Source organism: Pelmatolapia mariae, linkage group LG15 (assembly GCF_036321145.2).
Source record: "Pelmatolapia mariae isolate MD_Pm_ZW linkage group LG15, Pm_UMD_F_2, whole genome shotgun sequence".
In the NCBI taxonomy this organism is placed as follows: Eukaryota; Metazoa; Chordata; class Actinopteri; order Cichliformes; family Cichlidae; genus Pelmatolapia; species Pelmatolapia mariae.
In genome coordinates, this window is record NC_086240.1 from 41,150,775 (window position 1) to 41,166,651 (window position 15,877).

At 44.7% G+C, this 15,877-nt stretch overlaps 2 protein-coding genes across 2 annotated transcripts in view; one reads left to right on the plus strand and one right to left on the minus strand.

Annotated features, from left to right (window-relative positions):
* Positions 1-288: 288 nt before the first annotated feature.
* Positions 289-5,911, minus strand: ackr3b (atypical chemokine receptor 3b). Its single transcript, XM_063495386.1, has 2 exons — positions 5,808-5,911; positions 289-3,072 (listed from the first exon to the last, which is right to left on the minus strand). The coding sequence occupies exon 2, from the start codon at positions 3,054-3,056 to the stop codon at positions 1,959-1,961; it is 1,098 nt and encodes a 365-aa protein (XP_063351456.1). The 5' UTR covers positions 3,057-3,072; positions 5,808-5,911; the 3' UTR covers positions 289-1,958.
* Positions 5,912-10,040: 4,129 nt separating this feature from the next.
* The window catches only part of LOC134642666 (NLR family CARD domain-containing protein 3-like), a 199,206-nt gene continuing 193,369 nt past the window's right edge, over positions 10,041-15,877 (plus strand). Inside the window, exons 1-2 of the mRNA XM_063494573.1 lie at positions 10,041-10,107; positions 14,128-14,285. Of these exons, the coding sequence (XP_063350643.1) occupies positions 14,246-14,285 (40 nt within the window). The 5' untranslated portion in view covers positions 10,041-10,107; positions 14,128-14,245. The remainder of the gene's footprint in view (positions 10,108-14,127; positions 14,286-15,877) is intronic.

Sequence of the window (15,877 nt, forward strand, 5' to 3'; positions counted from 1 at the left end):
CTGCTTCCAGCACCACATTCACCTCAGCCATAGCGGCGCCAGGCTCCACAACCACGGCTTCCAGGAGGAGGCGATGCTCGCGTCGTCACCGCAGCTTACACCAGCATGAGCTATGAAGAGACTGTTCATGTTCATGAAGTGAATAAGACTGAGAATTTGCCCGCCAAGTCTCCCTCGGACTGTCACAGTATGCAGCACTGTATGAATTTGTGAAGAGGACCCAAAATGCAGACACCAAGGAACGTGCAACAAAACTTGAATGTTTAATAGGCTGATAAAAAAAAAATATTACAAAACAAAAGGCACACGGACACTGGGGGAAAACTAACTAGAACTAAACTGGGAAAACTGAATGCTGAACACAAAATACAAAGAGCAAAACCTTAAACGTGGAAAATCCTGGCAACATGGAGACATGAAAACATGACGAAGAAAGACAGACGACCTGACCACAACAACAAACACACAAACATGAACCACACACACACTCATCTTCGTCTCCATCTTTATTACAGAGTGAACCTGAAGCAGAAACAAGCAGGAACAAGCAGGAGATCATACAGGAAACAGGAGTTAAAACTCCCTGTTTTTTTACACAGAGTTTGGTCAGAATCATTGATTCTAGTGCAGGAGCTGTGATACAGAAATGAAGCACATCATCACAGTTTGATAATCTGACAGCAGACAGATTAAATATGCTGATAATTAACAAAAAAAACCCTTTCTGTTTCTTTCTGAGTTTCAAAATACAGTTTCCTGGAAAAAGCATGTGGATATTTGGCAAAAACATTACAGAAAACAAGAATTTCTGCCAGAGACAGAAAGTTCTTCCTAATATTTTGTTGTTGATGTGATGTTTGTGCGTCATTCGCCAGTTTGAACCCAGAATTTCCCGTTAATAGTTTCCAGCTTGTTGGACAGAAACACGTCCACAGATTTCAGGGTCGTCTCTGAAGGTGAAAAATGTTTTTCTCCATCATGTTTCCACCTCTGATTCATCTAAAGTGGAAAAAACAACTTTTTTTACTGCCTTCAGGTGATCCTGTGAGTTTCAGGTTCCTCAGGTCATCTCTCAGGCGAGTTTCAACCCTCAGCTCTGACTGTCAGGGCAAACAACTACATGACTGAAGGTTTGTGGATGCTCACTCTACATATTCCAGTGTTCCTCTGACCTGTGAGCTTCGGTTAGGTGGTGAAGGATCTGAGCCAGGCTCAGCGAGTAGCTGTTCCTGACACTGAACACTGACCTGCTGATGTTTGAGCCTTCATTCATTTTCTACGTAAGAGAGTTATAATACATCTAGGAGGATATGGCTTTCACATTCAGTACATTATGTTGGAGTATTTAATACACAGCGTGTGTCAGAAACAGGTAAAACCTCAGTGAGTTAAAGCAGCTGATCAGAGCACCGCTGACACGTTTAGTCATGCTGTCCACAAACCTTTGTGTTGTCTTTGTTTTGATTACTCAGATACAAACAGCAGAGCATGAAGAAAAGTCTTTTTTATAGATACAAATGATTATCTGATGGCCAGAATGTCTTTCTGTCACCAGTCGATTCAATAACATACGACGTGTCAGATAGGTGTTAGGATGCATTCCCGAGTCCTAAAAAGCTTCTAATGACTCAAAAAGCATTCCCAAGAGACATCAGGACATTGGCCATCAGGTCAATAAACCATCCAGGAATCACAGCTGGTGCGGTTCACCTGGCTCAAGCTGGAAAAGACTGCAGCTAGCACCAGCAGATAGAGGAACCGACTGCAGGTCCTGAACGAGTTGAGCCAGCCCAGTCCATTAGAACTGCTACAGCACGCACACCCTGACCTGGTGCAGGTCTGAAGGCCTACTCGTCGTTGCTGTAGTAGTTCCTCTGGATGAAGTTAGGTGTGCCACCAACAGGAGTAGGTGGAAGTTGTTTACAAGTCTTTGAAAGAGTCCTGGAGGGCTCTGAAGTTCACATCGGGCTGTCCGTGGTCATTGCAGAATACTCGGTTTCTGAGACATGCGAGGCATCGATGAGCCTGGTGAGCCCGGTCTTGGTGGAGTACTTGAAGATGAAGGCCTTCATGAGGTCATAGCGGTAGTTCCTGTTCAGGGAGTTGTAAAGGATGGGGTTGACGCAGCAGTGGACCAGCGAGAAGCACTGCGTTAGGTGCAGCGACACGTCCAGGAAGTTCTCCAGCCGGCAGCTGAAGGGCAGGAGATTCAGCAGGGACAGGGTGTCCAGCAGGAGGACAGCGTGGAACGGCAGCCAGCACACCAGGAAGACTACAATGTACGTGAGGATGATCCGCCGGCTGACGCGCCGCTCCTGGTCTGAGGTGGGAGGGATGGCCGTTGCCAGGAGTAGGTAGAAGATGGTGATGACGGGGAAGGGGATGGCGAAGCCGAGCGCAAAGAAGCTCAGCTGGATGCCCACCATCCACTCCTTCGGGTTGCTGGGCGGGTACACTGGACGGCAGACGGCGCCATCATAGTGCGCTGACTTCACCGCCTGCAGGAAGTAGGTGTCTGGGATGGAGGCCACCAACGCCATCATCCAAACCAGAACACAGATCAGCCGGCGCACCACCTTCTTCCTGCGGCTGTCGTGGGTGTCGGCAAACAGCGTGACGGACAAGTAGCGGTCGACACTCATGCAGGCGAGGAAGAAGATGCTGCTGAAGAGGTTAACGCTGAAGACCAGGTGAGTAAGTTTACAGACGGATTCTCCAAATGGCCACTGACCGCCCTTCAGCAGTGAGGTCACCCAGATCGGCAGCGTGGCCACGACGCACAGGTCGGCTATGGCCAGGTTCAGGATGTACAGGTGTGTCTCGTAGCGGTTCCTGTCGGATCGCAGGTTGACATAGACCACTAGGGCATTGGCGGCGAGGCCCACCAGGAAGATGAAGATGTAGAGGACGGAGAGGGTGTGAAGGAAGGCGGGTTGGTTGACGGTGCCCGAACACCTCAGCGCCTCCACGTGGGACAGGTTATGGTCAGCGGAGGTCAGGTTCAGCTCCTCCCACAGCTCAATGAGCTCAGAGAGGTCGTTAGCACTCAGACTCATGGCGACGAGGTTACACCTGGAAAACAGGGAAAGTCAGAAATATTAAATAAATAAAAAACAAAGATGTATTTTTGATAAAAATACATTTAAATTAATGCACTGAATAAATTTCACATAATAAAAATAATAATAAATAATATGAAAATGTCATAATGAATAAATAAACCCCCAAACAACATAATTCATAAAAATGTACAAAGTAAAGTTTTCTGAAAGTATTCAAATTTCAAATTAAAATCTTGATGTCCATTCGGCCCACAGACCTCAGGCTTGTTTATAAGAACAGTGTTTCCCACCAAACTCCATTCAAAGATTCTTTAATTTAAGAATTTTCTTTGCGCTCTCAAATAAAGATTAAAGCAGACAAAGATGAACGGGAGGTTGTATCAGGTGTATTGATTATTGATTACAAGCGGGTTCAGGACTCCTGCTGACAAACTGCGGCCCTCCGCCAACTCGACCACACACACTGAGAACACCAGCAGCTGGACAGACGGACGGAAGTCAGAGCAGGTCAAGCATCCAGACTTCATTAACAAATTGAAGTGACTGAACCAACAATAACGTCAGTGTGTGATCACCAGTGATCAATAACATGTGAATGATCAGTGCTGAGAGGTCTGAAGGTTTTACTGCTGCGGTTTTTTTCCTGCTCCCGCCTGAGCAGAAAAAAGATGACCACATCTTCCTGTTTTAACCCTCGGGAAATTCATCAGGTGCAAAATCACGAACTGAAGATCGAAGTTTGATTTGGCAGTGAACACAGATTTAACACAGGAAATAACAAAAGACTAATATTGGAAACAAGACACATGCTGATTGTTTGAATCAATAATCTGTTCTTCTGCTGCGAGTGAAACTCTCACCAAACTCCATTCAAAAATTCTCAGATTTAAGGATTCTTTGACTTTTGGATGTTTGGGAGGGAATAAAATCTATAAGATATCAGCTTATTCCTGACAAAATGTTAGTGAAAATCTAAAACCTGTCACATTTTATTAGTTAAAAAGGCATTATGAATAAATGGTCTTAAACGTCTCATTCTTCTGCCTCTAAAACTTCTACATCATAACATCGAAAGCTTTACTTTCTTATTTAAGTTCTTTTTAAGACATCAACATTACTATGAATAATTCTTCCTGTGGACTCAGAGCATATTTTAAGATTAAAACTGATCTTTATGAGTCCACGTTTGTTCTGAGAGCATTAAAACCAGAGAAGAAGAAGAAAACTGAGCCCTCAGACAGCAGATGGAGGATAAAAAGGAGGAGGAGTGTTTTACTGCTGCTGCACATAAAAACTCTGCAGGGTGCTTTAGACTGAAAGGTCACGACCTTCAAAATCAAATTTTACTGCAGCGCTGTGACAAAGAGTCAATTAGTTCTCCGATAAAACTCTAACCAGTGTCTTTTAGACAGAAAGTCTCAGATTTTGCCCAAAAAAAAGAAGGCATCTAAGAGCTGAGTTCAGCACCAGTCCACACACACACACACAGACACACACACACACACACACACACGCACACACACAGCTGCTAAATATAATGAAGACAGCGGGCCTCGGTAGGCTTTAATGCATTACAGTAAATATGAGCTCTTTATCATGTGACTTACACACAGGTGTGCATACAGTAAGCACCAGCTTTGATGCTTTAAAAGAGTGGAAGCCAACAAGGCTCAGCGCAGCTGTTTGAAACATCTGGATGAACCTCCGGCCACAGACACACTGTTACATCTGTAATAAGTGACAGCGTGTCTGTGTAATAAAGCAACGTGGGTCACACCTGTGTTTACCTGCCGGGGCTCGTGCTAATGAGTCCTCATACATACAGTCAGCACGGAGCTCCATTCAAAGGAAATCCAGGTCCCTGAACGCAGGGTGAGCCACCAATCAGAGGGCCATAAATCAGCCTCAGCGCCGTCAGAGCCAGAGTCCGTTCAAAAATCCCCTAAGGTTTATTTGGAGTTTGAGGCATTTCAGCATGAAGTGTGAGGCGTGAGCGCGCGCACAGCCCCCTTTGTAACTCGGCTCACGCGCCGTTGACCCACTCTTTAACCCTTTAATCCCCGAATCTTCTCGCTGCAGGCGCAGATCTCATTAAGATCCACGGCAGTTCACGTGCCTGCGCGCTGAAATCATCTCACCTGCAGGCACGTGCACGCTACAAAAACAGCTCATGTTGGCGCGTGCACACGTTATCTACCTGTGTGCTGAGCTGACTGAGGACTGCGGGTTAAAAATGCGTTAAAACGTCCGCTAAGTAAAGTTTGCTGGTAAACACAAAGTGCCTAAAACAAACACCGGGTCTTCGCAGACGGACAAGCTGCATGCCGAAGGCACGGGGCGACTCCAGCGGCTCGTGGGAACTTTTAGCCGTCCGCATGCATGAGACCGTGCACGTGCCCGCACCACTAAACTTAAATAGTACATTTTTTAAACCGAGTCTGGCTAAGCCGCTGCAGAAATAAGCTTTTCCGATCAGCTTTAGTGGAGCACAAACTAGAGCAATAACGAACTCCATTTAAAAAACGCCTGATTTAAGAATTGTTTGCTCGATGGTGAAAAGTAAAGTAGAAATATTTAAGAAGACTGATGACAGGCTTCCTGTCGGCGCAGAGTCCGCTCTGCTTCATTGCCCGTTCATCTCTGAGTCACACCTGATGCTATAAACAGCCTTTACCTGCATCCCTAACCTGTAAAAACGGCTCTTTTCCCTGGAGCGGACATCAACCTGAACGCTGCACAACTTACAGCACAAGAAGGGCGGCTCGGTCCGGATCAGTCCGGATCCACGGCGGGTCAGAGGGCACAGAGTCCGGCAGAGGGTCGCAGGCGGTCTCCCCGGGTCCCCCCACACTCTGCGGTTTAAATGAGAGAAGAAGAAGAAACGCCCACAGAGGCAGCCCCACTCTGCGTGATTTATTACAGCTTCAGTTGCGGAACAATGAAACTGCGGAGGCGTGAGAGAAAGCGCCAAAAACAAAGAGGAACGGAGGAAAGGAAGAAGGAACACCACTAAACTTAAATAGTACATTTTTTAAACCGAGTCTGGCTAAACGTGACAGCCGCTGCAGAAATAAGCATCAGGAAGAAATAAAACATCCACTATTAAAACAGGTCAAATAAAATATAACAAAATAAATAAATTCATTACAAATAACTGCATAACAATCTTGTTTTTATTAAAAGTGAAGTTAAATTTCATAAAAAATATTTAAAATTGAATACTATCTAAGAACTAAATGGTAATATTAAAAAATAAAATAGATATGATTGTATTCTATCAGTATCATCAATAATTTACTGCATATTTATTCATCTTTTATTTTCACATGTTAAATGAACCACATTAATAAAGCTCTGATGGCGTCTGTAGCTTGGAGCATCAGTCTGTGACGGTCTGTGACCTATGGTCACTGGACTTTCACAGAGGCCTGTGGGCTTCTAACCTCTCAGCAGTCCCCCCTCTGCTGTGTTGGCTCAAACCTGAAGGCCTTCCCTGATAAACACGTCTGCACGCAGCAGGTGTTTCTCTAAAACCTGTTCACTCCTGTCAGCACTAATGGAGCCTTTCCAGATGTGCCAGCTGTCAGCACCATCAGCAGCATCTAACACTGATCCCTGCACACAGAGATTCCTCCAGAGTTTCTGTTTGTGGATGAAATGACATTCTACAGATGATGAGACTTTAAAACTGAAACTGTTCCATCTAAGATGCTCTTCTTATACCCAATCACATTATGGACCTGCTGCCAAATAAACTTTTCAGCTGCTAAAGGTTTCTCCTTAGTCCCGCCTACTTTTACAAGTTTATGTTGCCTGGTTACAACTTTCTGAGACATTTTTCTGCCACCAAGTTTAAAATAAGCTCAGTTTTCTTTGTTCTAATGTGAATAAAATGTTCTCTGTTATTCATGTTTGAAACGTTCCACAACTTTTTCAGGACTGAGTTGAAAAACATCAAATTAAACCAGGTTCTGTGTGGACCATATGAATAGAGTGATTTGGGTCAGAATTTCAAAGTAAAGTCCAGACTGTATTTTAAAGATGGCTGTCACTCATAGACTCTGAGCTGGTCTCAGAAACATCCAAATAAAATCCAAGAACTTCACCAAAACGGAGCTTCAGACATTCAGGCTGTTATTGTGAAGGAGCTAACACTGTTGCAGCTTTAAAAGTGAAGGATTTTAAAATAAAACCTCAGGCCCTGGTGTGCTGTGGTGTTAAAGGCGTCTGAGGCAGGTTTGAGTGTAAACACTACAAACAGGAAGCCAAACAATGAACACAGCTGAGTATTTGAATCCACAAACTTTATTCCTAAAAATAGTGAGCTTCCTCCTCCTCGTCTTCCTCCGCTCCCTCAGAGGAACAAACACAGAGGATTCCCACAGACGAGGAGGAGGATGGGGGGGGGGGGGGGGGCTCCCGGGCCTGCTGGTCACTGTGGCAACAGGCCGAGGTCTTCAGGTATCCAGATTCCAGGGCTCAGTTTGACCACAGGAGCTCAGCGAGCCCTGTCTGACCTTTGACCTGCAGCACACAGCTCATGTCAGCAGCAGCAGTTTGACCAAACACAGCCAATTAACTGCAGCTATAGACGGCAGCAGGAAGGTCATGCCCCCAATGATCAGTAATCATCAGTCATCATGAAAATAAATGCAAATATTTACAGAAAGAAAAATATTTAAAAAAAAAAGAAGAAGAAGTAAAACATTTAAAAACATAAAACAGATAAAAATAAAGAAATAATAGAAAAATAAATATTTATAAATGTATAATGAATCAAATAACGTAAAGTAAAACAAATAAATAAAAAATAACTGATAAAAAATCAATAAAATCATGAGAAAAACACAAAATAAATATAAATATTCAGAAAGTTTAAAAATAAATAAAACAAACACAGAAAACAGAAATAAATAATAATAAATAAAATGACAATTAAAATAAGATGATAATAAAAATACAGTACTACTATGATTAATAAGAACAACAATAACAATAATAATTGTAGTGATGATGATGATGATGATGATGATGATGATGCTGTGCGAGGTTGCCTCAGGCTGTCTCGGATGTTTTTTGTTTATTATTGTGATTTTATTGTCCAGCTGCCCGCCGTCCTTTGCAGGAAGTTGACGTTTCCCAACAGGAAGTGCTCATTCAGCTGCACCTGGAGCACTTCCTGCCTCGTCCTGAGAAAATGAAGCTTCACACACACACACACACACACACACACACACACACACACACACACACACACCTGGTCCTCTGAGTGTGTGTGTGAGACAGGAAGTGGAACAGAAGTCAGCGTGTGCACACAGAGCTGCCACAGACTCACCTGACCTCACCTGTTTGCCTCTGACCCACCAAGATGCTAACAAATACTTATTATACCACTACTAGTACTCAGTACCAGTACTTCACACAGTACTAACAGCACCACAGGTACTACTGCCGCTGCTCAGTGTGGAGAACTCAGTGTGTGCTGGCCCTGCTGGCTGCTCCACCTCACATACAACAACAACAATAATAAGATTATTTGTTTATAGCTATAGTTACAGTACGTACACATGTTCAAATACACACACACTGTGACTTCCTCCATATATCATAAATTAGCAGGTCATTTACTGAACTGAAGGTTGGTAGTTCAATCCCTGGCTCCTCCAGTTTGCATGCCAAGTATCCTTGGGCAAGATACTAACCCCGATGTATCCATCGGAGTTTAGCTTAGAAGTAAGTGACTGGATGAATGTGGCATGTTGTATATCTTTGAGTGCTCCGTACCAGAGATGGGCAGTAATGCGTCACAAGTAACACGTTACTGTATTCCGATTTCTTTTTTAAAGTAAAGGGATTACTATTGCAAAAAGATAATTAGATTACTGTTACTTTCCCATAAGCACGCTGCATTACTGCGTTACTAAACAGTGATTTCATTTGCGAGAGTGTCTCATGGCAATGACGTAAGCGACTGATTACATTTTATATGATGGATTATGCAGAAAAAGTAGAATTGGGCTGAAAGATCTATTGCTTTATTACCTATTCAGGTTGTAAATTAAGTTTTTAAAAAGTAACTAAGTAACTTTTAAAAACAAGTAATCAGTAAAGTAATGGGATTACTTTTGGGGCAGTAATCAGTAATTAGTTACTGATTACTTTTTTTAAAGTAACTTGACCAACACTGCCCGTGACAGTAGAAAAGCTCTATATAAGAATCAGTCCATTTACCATTTCATTGAGAGGAACTACAGTTAAAACTCATCAGTCACAGAGCGTCCCTGACTGTACGCTGTGAGAGAGGCAGACCGCCATTACTGTGTCAGAGAGGCGTCTCAGTGGATCGGACTCACGGAGCTCTGTGGGTGGTGTGGAGGCCACCCAAGTGGGATACATTCATCCTCTCAGGGCTCCTCACTGTGTCAGCTCAGGATCTGTGGGACGGAGAACAGTCGTGTTTCAGGTCCAGACACATCCTGAAGGAGTTTGATTTAATCAGAGAGTCAGATGAGGAGAACAGATAAGGAGATCAGAGCCCTGCTCCAGTAAACAGCTTCCACAAACTCAGAGTCAACAGTCAACAGTCAACAATCAACATCAACGAACTCTGGTTGATGTTGATTGTTGACTCTCTCCTGTGGAGATCTCTGTGTGGTAGAAGGACTGTTTCATTTTCTTATACATGTTTCAGTGATTCCACTGACTCCCTCCTCTCATGCTGACTGGGTGTCTCGGTCCTGTTAGACACTTTGTTTTCTTCACTCTGCTGATTTTTCTCCACCAGACTGTGAATCAGTCGTTCTTCATGCTGGTCTCCGCTGAGGAATGCTCATGTGAGTTTATCTCAGACATCACAGTCAGAGTTCATGTCACAGCAGTTCCATAGTTTAGTGAAGCACACGGAGACATGAGGCCCCCCCGCCCCCGTTTAAGACAACAAGATTACAAGCAGCTGTGGATCAGAGGACTCGGAGGACTCGGAGGACTCGAAAGACTGCGGTCAACCTCAGCAGTCTTCAGGAAACCAGGTCTCGGTGTCACTGCGGTAAGTCTCTGATGATTCTCTATCGGTCCATTAGCATCAGACTGTGAACCAGGACAGAAACATTAACCATGAAAGCCTGAAATTTTCAATTATTAAATGTATCCTTTGGGACAGATGCATGAAAAATGTTGGAGTACTGAAAACGTCCAGCACTCTTGCAAAGTCCCAGGTGTGAGCGAACACACTAATAAAAAACTTCATACTGTAAAAGATACCTCGTGAAATCATTTTGAAATATTTATATTTCTCAGTGGTGCAAAAATAAAGAATACTTTGTTTACTCGGGTACTTTGTTTGTTACTTTGCTGGATGGAGCAAATATGACCATCTGTACCACAGAAATCATCAGCACATAGTCTGATCCCAGATGACACTCTGACTCTGAAAATAATATTGTTAAATATGTGCATGTGTGTACATATTTGTGCATATCCTTCATGTTTTATTTTGGAATATTAATGAATTGTAGCTCATTGAATTATCACGAATGTGGATTTTTTATGAATATGCCTCTGATATGTTTTAATGTCTCTCACATTACAGCTCCGCATTCACTTTGATGCTGAGAGCAGAGAAAATGTCAGACCTTTATCTTTGTTCCTTATCAGATATATTTATGCTCCAACATTTCAAAATATAAACACAGACTGACTCCGCCCCTCTGACTCCGCCCCTCGTCTGTTGCTTCCTGGTTCACACAGCTGATGATGACATGAGAGCGCTTCACTCTGCAGCAGACCATCTTCATCTGTGACGCTCCTATCTTCAGTCTGTCAACGTGTGTGTGTGGGACAAAGATGCCACCATCGTGGTTTGATCTGTTCCTCTGATTGGATCACAGATGTTCATTCCTGTCATATTTCAGGCTCAGGCTGTGATCCTCCAATCACAGCACTCTGATATGACGATGTGATCTTCACTGTGGCGTGCTTCTGTCACCACTCTTTTCTTTTCCTAGCTCCTTACTGCCGCTCCTGCCCACCTTTCTTTCATGTCAGGACTCAGGATCACTGCTGGGAGTCTCTGATCATTCAGCTCTCATTTTGAACAGCAGCAAACCAAGCTCAGTGCTCACTGAGACCACAGACTGTTGACACTTTACCATAAACAACACTCCAGCTGTCAAACATGAGAGACTAAAGTGAACTTTATCAGAAAACCACTCAGATCTGAAGTTTCACTTCCAGAAAAGAAGCAGCAGTAAAACAGCAATGCTGAGGACAATCAGCACGGACATGTTTGATCAAAGAGTCCCTGAAACATCATAGACAGATGTTCACCTGCAGACAGGAACAGACAGCAGCAGCACTGCCCTCTTCTGAATAACTCTTAGCTCACACTGCCCTCTAGTGGCAGACTGAGTTACCCACAGGAGTGAGGAGGATGAGTGGTCAAGCTGTTTAATTTAAACGTTATAAATGAAGGGTTGGAGTGGCGACCTTTGGCTTTGTGGATATGTTACCTTCCTGATGAAGCCCTTTCTGTTATTGTTGAAGTGAACAGTCACATTATCCCAGCACACAGTCAATATTCATCATAATGAATCCAGATCAGGCTTTCCAAACATCACAGGACAGATCCAGAACAGGCGCAGCAAAAATAGGTATACCGTTTGCTTTACTTGAACACTTTTCATTGATCTTAAACTGAAAGCAGGTTAAACCACTCTTCTCCTGACATATCTGAGGGTTTCTTCTGTGATAACCTAATTATTATGGAGACCAGGATCTCTCCTTCCAGACTATGGTTCCAGTTAACATACTACCAAAGCTTCTCAGGTACTTCAAATTTGAGAGGTTTGCAGATTCCTGTTGTTTCTAGATTGTTTTTCCGCCTCGTGTCAGATTATTTAAATCTTTGAATTTTCATTTACTGGGAACCCCTGGCATAGGCCCAAGTCCGCGAGATCTTCAACGCACACCTCCGGCAGAGCTTCAACAGAGATTGGGGACATTGAGTCCGAATGGACCATGTTCAGCATCTCCGTTGCCGAAGCTGCTGCACTGAGCTGCAGCCGCAAGGTGGTTGGTGCCTGTCGTGGTGGTAACCCCCGAACCAAATGGTGGACACCAGAGGTGAACAGAGCCACCAGGCTGAAGAAGGAGTCCTATTGGGCTTGGCTAGCCTATGGGACTTTGGAGGCAGCTGACAGGTATCGACAGGCCAAGCAGAATGCGGCTCGGGCAGTGGCTGAAGCAAAAACTCGGGTGTGGGAGGAGTTCGGAGAGGCCATGGAAAAAGACTTTCAGACTGCCTCGAAGAGATTCTGGCAAACCATCAGGAGGGGAAAGCGGTGCTCTGCCTGCACTGTGTATAGTGCTGGCGGAGCGCTGCTGACTTTGACAGAGATAATTGTCGGGCGGTGGAAGGAATACTTCGAGGACCTCCTTAATCCCACTGACACGTCTTCCGAGGAGGAAGCAGAGTCTGGGGATGAGGGGGATGACCCGCCAATTTCTGGAGGCGAGGTCATTGAGGCAGTTAAACATCTCCTTGGCGGCAGAGCCCCTGGTGTGGATGAGGTCCGCCCAGAGTTCCTAAAGGCTCTGGACGTTGTAGGGCTGTCCTGGCTGACACGCCTCTACAATGTTGCGTGGAGATCAGGGGCAGTACCCCTGGACTGGCAGACCGGGGTGGTGGTCCCTATCTTTAAGAAGGGGGACTGGAGGGTGTGTTCCAACTACAGGGGGATCACACTCCTCAGCCTCCCTGGGAAAGTCTATGTCAGGGTGCTGGAAAGGAGAGTTGGGTTCAAGTATCTCTGGGTCTTGTTTGCGAGTGATGGGAGAAGGGAGCCGGAGATTGACAGATGGATTGGTGCTGCAGCCACAGTGATGCGGACGCTGCACCGGTCCAACGAGGTGAAGAGAGAGCTGAGCGTAAAAGCAAAGCTCTCAATTTACTGGTCGATCTACGTCCCTACCCTCACCTATGGCCACGAGCTGTGGGTAGTGACCGAAAGAACAAGATCGCAGATACAAGTGGCGGAAATGAGCTTCCCCCGAAGTGTGGCTGGCTTCTCCCTTAGAGATAGGGTGAGAAGTTCAGCCATCCGGGAGGGGCTCAGAGTAGAGCCGCTCCTCCTCGACATCGGGCATCTGACAAGGATGCCTACTGGGCGCCTCCTGGGTGAGGTGTTCCAGGCATGTCCCACCGGGAGGAGGCCCCGGGGCAGACCCAGGACACGCTGGAGAGATTATATCTCTCCGCTGGCCTGGGAACGCCTTGGTGTTCCCCCGGATAAGCTAGAGGAGGTGGCTGGGGAGAGGGAGGTCTGGGCTTCTCTGCTTAGGCTGCTGCCCCCGCGACCCGGCCCCGAATAAAGTGGAAGAAGATGGATGGATAGATGGAATTTTCATTTGCTGATTTGGGAGCAGGAGGAGGCTGGGGGACCATGTTATTATCTAAAGTCATTTTAATGTCTTCAGGCACTGATGTTCCACAGCCCGGGGTAGACAAGAACTAAAAACATAAAAAAGAAAAAGATATGGTCTTAGTGACAATAACTGAAGGGACCCTGGATTATATGGATGGATGGAGCGACTTTAGGGGGTTGGGAAGCTCATCTTGTAAGCGGAAGGTTGCTGGTTCGATCCCCAGCTCTGTCTGTCCTGGTCATTGTGTTCTTGGGCAAGACACTTCACCCAACTACCTACTGGTGTTGGCCAGAGGGGCCGATGGTGCGATATGGCAGCCTCGCTTCTGTCAGTCTGCCCCAGGGCAGCTGTGGCTACAACTGTGATTTGCCTCCACCAGTGTGTGAATGTGAGAGTGAATGAATAGTGGTATTGTAAAGCGCTTTGAGTGTCTAGAAAAGTGCTATATAAATGCAATCCATTATTATGGATGGAGGGATGTATAGACCAGTTTCAGGCCTCAATGGTGTTCACTTAAAAGTATCTGAACTCTGTTGGTGTGTGAATGCCATTAAAATAAAACCCCCTGTGGGCTTACTTTGTGTTTGGATAATGGTGCTGGTGGAGCATGCTGTCTAACATGTCACTCCAAAATCTCCCACAGGTGTTCAGCTGAGATCAGCACTTCATCTTCATCCTCATCAGAGTGTTCAGCAGTTCTACAGACATCCACCTCTGCATTAGAGTTCACACTGGATCATCCTTAGGTTTATGTTGTAAGGATGGATGGACCTGTAGAGGAGAAGAAGATGGGATCAGCAGGTAGGAGATCAGTAGTTTGTCTCAGTACATGTTAATGAGGCAGAAACACATGCAGTCCAAGCTACCCAGTCATAGCTGTTGTTGTTTCCATGGAGAACCTGATGCTCTTCATCACTCAGACCCTTAATATAACTAAAACCTAAAATCCAGCCTTTCACAGAAAGCTCTTTACTCTTGAGACGTTGTCAGAATTTAAGCCGTGTGTTTTTCTTTTATATTTTGCTATTGATCAACTATTTTGCTGCCATCCCATGTGCAATATTTTGGTCTCAGTGGAATTACCATCCTCACCATAAATGACCATAGCCCCTCCACCCTTATTTATTTATTATATTATATAACTGCCCTTGTATACAACCACACAATGTTTCTGTTTCAATGTTTCTACACATACACCATGTATATAGTTTACTCACATATATGTATAGATCAGAGGTGTGGACTCGAGTCACATGACTTGGACTAGAGTCAGACTCGAGTCATTAATTTTATGACTTTAGACTTGACTTGAAAAAATGTTCTAAGACTTGTGACTTGACTTGGACTTTTACACCAATGACCTGGGACTTGAATTGGACTTGAACCGGTTTACTTGAAAAGACTTGATATTTCACCCCAAATATAAAATTTAACACGCATATTATATAGAAAGTGTGCACCATTAATTCAATTCATTCATTCATTTATTCCAGGGGTCGGCAACCCTGGGCACGCGTGCCACAGTTGGCACGCGAAGGGTTAACTGATGGCACAACCATAGCTGGACTGGCCATCGATGGTGGTTTTTCGTTTATATGGGCCAATGATTTTATTTTATTTTATTTTTTTTTAGTAACGGTATAAACAATGAAAGATGGTGGGTTGGCCAGATGCTGGCAGATGTGTAAAAATAACTCAGTTGTTTGGTGGTGGCTATGGCCGTGCTTCCACAGAGGCCAGCAGGTGAATGAGGGAAAGGTGAGGCAGGAGGAGGAGAGACCCGAAGCGGCCGCCGGTCCGAGTATCAGGTGAACTGAACTTCAGGTAAGAAGTTATGACCTGCAGTCTATCTGGGTCAGATATAAACCAAGTTTAGGTGGAGTTTATTTTCGTTGTGCTGACTTTTTACCGTCAGTTACAAAAACTTGTACTGCGTACTAGCTAACATGACGGAGTTTCTATACAGCTGGGTGGGTGCTATGATGTTACTGATAGTGAACTTTATTTTATTCATAAGGTTAGTTAGTAGAGTTGCCAACCATCCCGTAAAAAACGGAATCGTCCCGCATTCAGAGAAAATATTACACGTTTCGTATTGAGCTGAAAAGGAACACAGTTTGTCCCGAACTTCAGCTAGAATGGAAAAAAGACACAAAGCTGGATTTATTCTGTCGTTACGCTGTCAGCTGCCTCTTCTTCTCTCATTCAATCATGAAACTGATCAATGATCAGCTGATCGGTATTTCTGACGCAAGTCCCGTCTCGTTTATTTATCGCCCACTTTGCGCCAGCGGATGTCACGCTAAACAACAGCAGCACGTTTAAGCTTGATCAGCTGTTGTTAGAATTTATTTAATATTAATTTCTAGTATCAGCTGATGTTTGCTGGAGCC

Excerpts from the sequence above, each read along its gene's own strand:
- ackr3b (XM_063495386.1), bottom strand. The coding sequence starts at position 3,056 with ATGAGTCTGAGTGCTAACGACCTCTCTGAGCTCATTGAGCTGTGGGAG.